This window comes from Polyodon spathula, chromosome 13 (assembly GCF_017654505.1).
Source record: "Polyodon spathula isolate WHYD16114869_AA chromosome 13, ASM1765450v1, whole genome shotgun sequence".
Lineage (NCBI taxonomy): Eukaryota > Metazoa > Chordata > Actinopteri > Acipenseriformes > Polyodontidae > Polyodon > Polyodon spathula.
This window is the reverse complement of record NC_054546.1, coordinates 17,555,240-17,565,409: the sequence shown is the minus strand read 5'-3', so window position 1 is coordinate 17,565,409 and position 10,170 is coordinate 17,555,240. Positions and strand designations below refer to the sequence as shown.

Here is a 10,170-nt window from a genome sequence, read left to right as displayed (position 1 = left end):
CTTAACAAAATGCAAATTTAATGAGTGAGTGAGGAGAAAAAAAAATTGAAGTGATGCATGTCAAATAATACCTTCCTTTGTAACGGATTAGCATATGAAAGAAATGCCCTACTCGTATTTCTGTAAGCAAGTAGTAAAGGGTATTATACACAGCACACGTTCAGTCGACTTTATAAATTTGATGGTAATCTTAAGTCTTGTCCACCAATTAGGAGAAAAAATTTTACTCAATTGCTGCATTACTAATACACTGTGTTTAAAATAAATAAATAAATATGTCATTTTTATTTAAAATGCCCAATTATTTTATCACCAATTTACAATGTCCACTTATGTTCCCTGACCACAGCAATTCCCCACACAGCTCAGCAGAACGGAAGGTTCAGTGGACATCCTCCCATCCCACAACCAAGCCAGCTTCCTCTTCTACACCCAGGAACTCGGGAGCAGATGTAAGCAAACTACCGGCATCTGGAGTACAAAGGCCAGCCCTGCAGATGTCTGCTTGAGTTTACTGGGTCCCCTAAGTTATGCTGTAGCATAATGATGATAAACAGGCCCTGCTGTTTGTGCTTCTCTAACCCTCAGGAGCGCCAGAGCCAGTGCAACATTCCCTCCGGAATGCACAATGAAGATTGTCGACTAGCCAGGACAATGAACCTGCGCTCCCCTGACTGTATGACTCATCCTGCCCACCATGTGGCTGTGATTTTATCAGACACTCAGGGACCCCCGGTGTTGAGGTTTAAGGTATAATTACACTCACTGTACTGGTAGATTTTGATAATAAGCGAAACAAAAGCATTTGCCATGAAAGGAAACAAGATCATATACAGGTGGAAGACCACATTGGACCCGCAAGCTGTAAACATGAAACTCATGCTAAACTTCCTCCTGGCGTCCTGCAAAATGCCCTTAACATTGAGTGAGGGCCCAATATGGTTCCCCTATTGAAGTTAGCCAAAGCCCCCATTTTCAGGGGAATTTGCTCGAGACTGTTGACGGCAAAGTGACCTACTGTATATTGGGATATATCAGGACACTGGGGTTACCACAGCTGCTCTCTGTGCACAGACAGTACTGAGATCCTTTTACATCACAGCACCCCCTAAAACAAGGCTTCCTGTAGCATCTGATAAGGCCCAACCATATTAAAGGTCAGAATGCAGGGTGCTATGGTGTGATCAGATCAACATCTACCATGGGGGCCGTGGAAGCGTCACTGCTATTGTTTGGTCAATTAAACGAGGAACAGCTATATTTCTAATGTCCCTAATAAAGACCAGCAATTAACAGCTACTAATGAAGATTATAGCTTCATAAATGTTGTATTTACACAGTATTAGGAGGTCAAACTGTGGGCAACAATTAACTCATAGAATATTTCCATAAATAGATATGCAGGATGCAAATGCTATTGATCTGCAACTGTTTGAGACACAAACACAATTTCATGTCGAAAGCTCACAAAAAAAAAGAACATTTGGCCTACATGTACCTCCTCACAAGGTGAATATAATAGAAATTGATTCAATGAAAAGAGGAACATAAAACGGTGAATTTTGTGACTCATTGGAGAAACAGGTATTGAAATGAAAAAGTGGCCAGGTTCACATTTTGCTTCATCATTTTCTGGCATTGTAAACTAACTGTATAAACCTTCTCTAATGCTTACAGATATACCTAAATGCCATACAAAAAAAAAAAAAACTAAACTCTGCATGTTTTAATAAATATTATTACAATTTAAATACACATCAAGAATATGTAAACCCTTTCCTTTTGTACTACTAACCTTATTGATTATGATAAAAAAAAACATACTTGGTTAATAAATAAACAAAATAATAAAACAGACCTTTTATATTCAATTTCAGAACAGAAGCATGCAAAACTTTAGTTACATGCAGAAACACCATGCACCGTAAAACAGCATTCAACATTTATGTTGCAAATAAACAGACATGCTGTTCTAGATCAGTGGTTACTCTATTAAAAATATTTTGGTTTAACTCCGGCTAAAAAAACCAAAAAAAAACCAAACATCAAACCTCAAGTTTGTAAAAGCTTTTTAAACAAGTTTGCATGTTTTTTTTTTTCAAATAAACTGGAAAAAAAATAGGAAACTACGCTAGAAGGATGTTTAAGAAATCAAATATTGTAACGTTACTATTCTCCTTTCACATAAAAACGTGCCAACTGCAAAAGCTTTTATAAACAGCGGCCAACGTGTCTGATCTGAGCGACTCCTCATTTTATTACAGTGAAATCTGTGCTTATCTGTTGCTGAATAATCTCTGGTTGTCCACAGGAAACACACCCCACAAAGCACTATTACAGATCCCACCAGACCACCACAGATCTCAGCCACAGACAGACACTTCAGCATACCTTCAGCCTCTACTGCCTCAACTGTGGCTGTTCAGAAGAGAGTAAATTGCATGCACAATGGAATGAGGAGAGAGATGACAAGTGTAATATTGCAAACCGCATAAAAGCAAGGATCAACACATCATTTACAGACACTCTCTCTGTTTAGAAATATTCATATCAGGTATGAATTATATGAAAATAGTGCAATAAATAAATAAAACAGGTAACAAAAGGACATTTATAGCTGGCACTTGTATTTAACTTGACTCATCGTCCACATAACAGGATATTGTTTTTTTTTTTTTTTAATGAGAAAGGCATGTGCCTGCTAATTCTAGAATTAATGTAAAGTACTTTCATGATAAGAAGTCATTCTGAGAAACAAAAACTCAAGGTCCTGCATTTTTCTAATAAAATAAAGGCTCTGAAGGCACAAAGAGAAGAACAACTGTGGTTATTGGGGCATTGGAGATGTGTTGAACATTACTGGAAATACGAGTACCTTTCCTGAAGAATTATACAGAAAGAGGCTTTTTGTGTACAGGCTAAATATTGGAGTAGCTCACTAAAGTGAGGTGACAATGAAGCTATACCATTAGAAAGTGTGAACTCCCTAGATCAGATTTGCTCTTTTATGTTTCACATAAAGTGGATGAAATCTGTGAAAAGGGTGCAATTAAGTAAACACAGACTGACATTCAAATTACAAAATAAGCGATACTTTGATAAAGATGATGGAATAATTTATAATTTAACATAATTACAATTACTGGTATTGTGTTATTTGCTTACACATAATGAAATCCTAGACAAGTTGCGTATATCCCTTTGATGTGTTATTTTAACAGTGATCACTACTAAATGGATAACATCTATACTTCTACATATGATCATTATCACTATTCTCTGAATCTATTATATCAATGTGCATTTATGACAATTAACAGTATGGAACATTTTCTTTCGCAGTACTTACATCACTTAATCAAGTAATACTTTTCTTTACACATAATTTATCAAAACCAGATTAAGGATGCAACTGCAAAGTTCTTTTTTTTATTTTCATGCAAAATATATGCACACAATTCAATAAACATGTGTTATTTTTACTCAGTTACAGGTTTCAACACACACACACACACACACACACACACACACATATATATATATATATATATATATATATATATATATATATATATATATATATATATATATACACACATAAATAATTATGAACAATTTTGAGACAGTCGTTAGTTCTAAGAGCTTATAAGAGAAAATCCAAAAAGGTCTAGGAATGTTCACCAACGACTGTGCCCAAAACTTTGAAAGTGTAAGCATCAAGTTATATTACGGTACATTTGAGAACACACCCTGGGAAAGTGGTTCTGACAAAATTTATACAGACACACAACTACACCTAGAAAGACAGAATCTAGAAAAAAAACAAGTACATCAGAAGAGGAAAGACAGTACAGGGACATTTTAGGGAGGCCAGTTTTAAATGTACATACCACATTACACATACATGACATAGGGCATGGACTAGGGCATAGTAACACCAGGGTATAAAAGACAACATCCATGTTGTTCATCTTAAAATATTTTAGTTCTCCTAGTATAGATTTTAAAGCTGCAGAACACCTAATTACTGTATTCTTTCAAATTTAAGACGTAGCCAAAATGTCCCACTCTCAATTTGAGGAAAAAATAAAACTTTACAAAGATACAACCTTGTGGGAGCTTGTTTATTGTGGTAATATAGTACTTAAGATGGTGTCTCTGTCGCACACACACACCCCTCAGTCACTTACAGCATCAATCATTCCGGCAACAGCAAGCAGGACACAACACTCCACTACAGCAGGCAACATGTAACCCAGCAACCACAACAGCACTGACTGCATTGCAAACACAACAGTCAGAATGGTATGCAAAGTACCAACAGAATATAACATACGCACATGGAGATTACTCACACCTGTTTTTCTCCCAATTTGTGAACTGTAGTACTACTGGTACAGTTTTTTTTTTTTTAAATGTTGAAATTGTAAAAGCTACTTTGAATTCTTCAGGAAGCTAATGACTCTTCTTTGAAAATGGCTGCCTTTATGTCATGGATGATTCGAGATCTGGCAGTAACGTTTTGGTTCGTCTTTTCTCGTCAGTCAGTCAGATTGCTGTTTATGTACTCGGGTAGTCAGGTCTTTTGTTGCTGATTTTAATACATGCATCACTATACTGTACTCAAATTTAAGACGCAGGCTATTTTTGAGAAACAAAAAATAGTTAACAAAGTGTGTCTTAAATTCAAAGGAATACAGTAAATAGTTGCATTATTCATATAATATCATTAATTTTTCTATCTGGAAGCTTTTAAATTTTACTGAGCACTTCAATTATTGCAGTTACAGGGCTCTAACTTCTGTGTTGAACTCCTTCCCTTGTATACCCTGGTCAGGCGTGCATTGGAAGTTGCCCCCGCTGGGTGGAATATCAGCCATTAAGACAGGAACTGAAAAGCATAAGGAATTCCCGGCATGCATTATGTGTATTGCTAGCGAGAGAGTGAGAGGTGCCCCAGTCCATCTGAGGCACAGCAAGCTGCAAGGAAGCATCATCATTACCACTCTGCAGGGTCTGCCGTCCTCCCGCCAGCACTCCGCTCGGCAACATCCCCGTCGGAGTTAACCCTTTCAGAGTCAGCACGCTCTCGCTCTCCTCTCTGTACACAACAACAACACACTGCATCTGGTATCATTCCACGCAATGTGTTAGTTTGTTTAGAAGGATGTGACAATGCCTCTTTAAATTTCAATGTACATCTTAAGAGAGTTGTTTGGAAAGCCAACGTTTGTATACCATAGCTGATCTAACAGTCCTTTTACACATTTTAAAGTGGTTGATGAAGAATCATCTAAAATGATGCAATATTTCCAAAACCTCCATTTGAGCCTTTATTGTTTTTATTGAACCATGGTTGACCTACAATTAACAGATGGCGCAAACCGTTGTTTTAATGATCATGTTTACAGGTGGCATTTTTCATGCAGAAATATACTGTATGCACATTATTTAACTGTAATTTACCAAATGTCTTAATTCACGTGGTATAGATAAGATCAAATCATGAGTCCTGTAAGTATGTAACAAACATTTTTCATTAACTAGTATTAGCTTTTATAAACTAGTATAGTATAAATATCTATGAAGATCACAACTTAAAGTAATTGTAGCTAACAAAACAATTCAATACATTCTATCTGTTCTGCACTTCTTTAGCTGCACATGTCTTAAATGGGCAGTTTTAAAAGAAGCACATGTTATAGCACACATGTATTTTCAATTTAAAAACATGACAGCTGGTACTACTTTAAAGGTAAAGACAATTCTCAGTTCTACCCTTATGCACAATATATCTGATACACTTCCTGGGTCATTTCCCATCAGCAGTGCTCAAAGCAGGTTACTGGCTGAAAGCATGTCAGTCAAAAGATGAAGTCACTGGTTGGATAATGACGGGAAAGAATCTGTTGAGGGGTTGGAACAGTTTCACCCTCTAGGTGAAATAAGCAAGCGCAACAATAACTAAAAGCATGACTGGCAAACTGAGAAGGGCACATTGGATAAGAATTGGTATTAGTGGTATTATTTTGTTAGCTGCAATCACTTTAACATAAAATAAAACAGAAATTGTATTTTTGTCATTTTATTGGAGATAACAGATTATGCAAAACTCTGTACACACCCTCACCCTTAGTGAGAATTTAGCAAACTTGTTGTACTATATTATGAGCAGATTATGTCTTTTCCTATTTTCCTGATAAATGTAGGTCACCTCAGAGGTTACTGTGAGGGGACGCTGCCATCTGCTTGACTGTTATGCGAATGATAGCCAACAGCAGTGTGCTTTTAGATTGGTTTGGAAAAGTGTTTCTCCTTCAGCGGAGCAAACGCTCTCTTAACTGCAAGCTACTAAAAGTAGGTCTCTGAACAACATGCTCTAGCTAGGAGTCATGAAATTGAACAAACTCAAAACACGAGATAAAACTGGAACTTTTGAAAGATGTGTTTATGAATCCCTCCAGGACTTGTTTACGATTATTTTGACATTATTTCCCACAACACGAAAGCAAGACAGATAGGTAGTGACTTACCTGAGAACAGAGAAGGCTCGGGCCATCTTGCCGATCGCTCGGATCTTATTTCTGATGATTTCTTTTCTGGCTGCGGCTTTACCTACTTTCAAAATGAATAAAAAAAGGTCTCAAGCACAGGAACACGGTTGCATAGGTCTGTTCGCAAGCTCAGGAACACAGACGCATCTCATCACACCCTGCACACAAACACACTTTATAGACAGGTATGTTTCTGCAGAGTGCATTCAGAGCTGAGCTACAGCTTTCTCTACTTTCTAAGCTTTGGCAAACCATGCTGTGCAGATCTGCTCAGAATATTCTCTATAGCTAGGCACACTGTCATACACTGTCAAGCCTGATATCTGGTTATAAAAACACATTTTCAATTTGTAATCCTCTTCAACTAATACCTAGCTGTCCACTGAACACCCGACAATTATTTATACGCGTCAGGAGTTGGTTGGAGTCTTAAAACAACACAATATGTGCTGTTATTTGAACTACTGAACACACACACACACACACACACACACACACACACACACACACACACAGTGGGAGGGAATACAGGGTCATGCTCCCTAGCACCATAATCATATATATAATTATATATCTAAGATATATATATATATATATATATATATTTTTTTTTTTTTTTTTTTTTTTTTTACTTTCAATTAAACAAAATAATCTAATCTATGGATATAGTCCTCTTTTATGTAGGGACAATGTACACCAGATCGACCAAACTTACCACTGTCCTTAACCATTGGTGTGTGTGCAGATTGACATCTGTCAACAACAGAACAATGCTTACTTTGAGCATCGCCTTAAGTGAATGAACCAGTCTTTACTAGGTGCATGGCTTTTGCATCATGCTGTGTGTATGTACATATTACAGCCTTGCATTTTTTTCTTGCTTTTCATTTGAGAAGCAGGTCAATCATTTTTGAGCACTGTTTGCTCCTGTTGTTAAATTATTTGTTTGTTTTGGCATTTATTAAATTATTTGATGCTGTTGAATAATAATAATAATAATGACCCAGTACTCCCCAGCACCGACGGCAACACGATTATTGAGAAAAGGCTGTAATAAAACAAATAGTGACTGTTGTTTGTCATGGGTTACAAAGACCCCTTGACTGTAAAATAATACCCTCAGTCATTATCAAAATAACCTCTGTAACCCTCAGGCAATTATTAAACCCTTAGATTGAAGCTCATAACCATATTGGCTAATAAATATAGTGTCATATGACCAAAAATAGTTTGCACTATTGGTCACAAACCAACCAATAGCCCCTTTAGGGGATCATTGTCTTAGAACTATTGACCTTTGATGTGACTCAGCTGTCAATGGTGAAAACCCTATTGTTCTCTGACATCACAGGCTTAATAACACAGATATTGACTGCAATTTTCCACTATAAGCTCAGTCAATGTTTGTATTCTATTACCCTTCAAGACAGTCACTATTTGAATAATTTATGTTATGGGAAAAAAAAAAAAAAAAAAAAACATTGATGACAATGCAGTTAGTTTCCAAAATGCAAGAAATTTCTTTTTTTTTTTTCTTTCTAGGCATTGAACTGCTCAGAGTTTTTATAAGAAGAGCACACATTTTTAAATTCAGGACTGAGCTGACAAATTTCCAATTGAGATCTACACTAGGAATACAGATGTGTTGTCTATAAAATGTTTGTTCTAAACCAGCTGTAAAGAATCTGATGTCCTTCCTAACAATAGCAAAGTTAGCATACCAGATTAAATATCAATCATTTAGGACATTTAGAAGCTTTGTCAATAACTTGAGAAATATATCATTCTAATATGAAATAATATAGGCTCTGAAAATCACCTTGGATAAAGGTGTCTGCTAAATAAACAAATAATAATAACAATTTATACAATATGTGGCGATATATTGGACATAATTCACCAAAATACTTGAGTTCTTCATGCAAATAGTTTAAATGGAAAGAAATGTGCAACAAACAAGGCAAGAATGATGAAGCAGTCTAGTAGCAAATATAGGAATGAAAGAAAGAGAAAAAAACTCCATGCACAGAAAGACAGATGTCTAGAAACATGACTGAAATATTACATTTACCAGGGTTTTGTTAGCTAAAATCAGAGTACTTGATTGTTTATTTTATATTTGTATTACTTCAGTCATGTTTCGAAACAGCGCAGTCTGGTCTGTACCTTTTCTATTGCCATAAATGAGTCGCTCTTCTGATGGAGATTCCAGAACAAAGAGGTGTAACGATGAAGAGAATGTGTGAATTAAGACAAAAACAGAAAGAATTTATTGCCATGGCAACAAGTAATGACGGTGAAAAAAAGGAAGAAAAAAAGCCAAGCTGCAACACAGAAAATATTAGTTCAGCAAAATCAGCTACTGAAACACCAATACTACAATACAACATGTTAAAGCCTGTAACATACAGTATACTGTGTGCATAATGGTTTGATATGGTCACACTCTTTGGACAAAATCATTTCAAACTGAAAATATTTTTTTATGCAATGGATATCACATAACCAAGAGTGTTAGAAGTTGCAATACTTTGAGTAGCAGCGTGAAGTATGCAAGCCACTTTATACTCACCCTACATTAAAGGAATAAAAAAAAGGTGAAGAAATTACTATGCTTCCCGGCTTGGAGTGAAAATTTCATAGACTCAGGGTATGATCAGTGCAAAAACAATAATGTCTGAACACTAGTTGCTCTGTCTCAAAGCAAACAGTTGTCTGTTTGCAAAGGACAACTTTCCATCTAAGAAGTACTGTATGCAAAGGCAAATTTCTGACAACTGGTTTGCAGGTAATGATAATTTGCGCTATTACTGGTAAATATTACTTGAAAATGTCCATTACAGCAAAGTGCTGGAAAAGGCATCTGAAAATATTAACAGGTGTACATGGGCTTTATGGGGATATACAGTAGCCTAAAGAAAACTTTCAAAAAATGTTTCTATCAAATGCTGTGGGTTACCTTTTCAAAGCAATCCCCTAATGTACATATTTCAAACTACATAAACAAAACAGTTGTGAACTGAGTATCTTAGAATAGAATTGGCCTGATTTTGGTCAGACATAACACAGGGCTGCAGTTGAGTGCAGTAATACACCGGTGCATCTCCATTTCCACTGGCTTTCTACTAACCTGGGAGCAGTGGAACTGTTAGAAACACATTGATTCTACCAGCTACAGTACAGTGTGACCCAGGATGGGTCAAACCTGACAGTACTGTGTAAAAGTAAAAATCACTTAGACACAGTAATGTTTCACAATTCTCTCAAAGTACACTATAGAATTTCTAGCGCCTGACTGAAATTTACCTTTATGGAACCTAGGCCCATATTTATTAAATGTGTGCAATGCTAATTTTCCATTTAAACGTGTTTACACGCACACTTGGACCAAAGGAGCTGTGCGTTTAGTGATTTTTCTTAGATTCATGCATACTCAGGGTTGCATATACAGTATGACCCTTTCCTAATGAGAAATTCAATTCTTACTTTATTTTTATATCTTCACAATCACTGTATTTCTCTGATATGCAGCAAGATGATGCACACTCATATTTGGATTATTATATTAATAACACTGTTGCTGAAATGTTATTTAACACTATTTATCATTGTTCCT

At 36.2% G+C, this 10,170-nt stretch overlaps 1 protein-coding gene across 8 annotated transcripts in view; it reads right to left on the bottom strand.

The window, feature by feature from the left end:
* Positions 1–10,170, bottom strand: part of LOC121325811 (serine/threonine-protein phosphatase 2B catalytic subunit beta isoform-like) — a 35,407-nt gene that overhangs the window by 3,898 nt on the left and 21,339 nt on the right. For 2 of the 8 annotated variants that reach the window (XM_041268876.1, XM_041268884.1), the window contains exons 11-14: positions 8,721–8,750; positions 6,534–6,618; positions 5,004–5,101; positions 2,392–2,418 (exon numbers count right to left, since the gene is read on the bottom strand). In XM_041268876.1, the coding sequence (XP_041124810.1) occupies positions 2,392–2,418; positions 5,004–5,101; positions 6,534–6,618; positions 8,721–8,750 (240 nt within the window). The remainder of the gene's footprint in view (positions 1–2,391; positions 2,419–5,003; positions 5,102–6,533; positions 6,619–8,720; positions 8,751–10,170) is intronic. The other 6 variants (XM_041268877.1, XM_041268878.1, XM_041268880.1 and 3 more) reach the window with 6 other exon arrangements.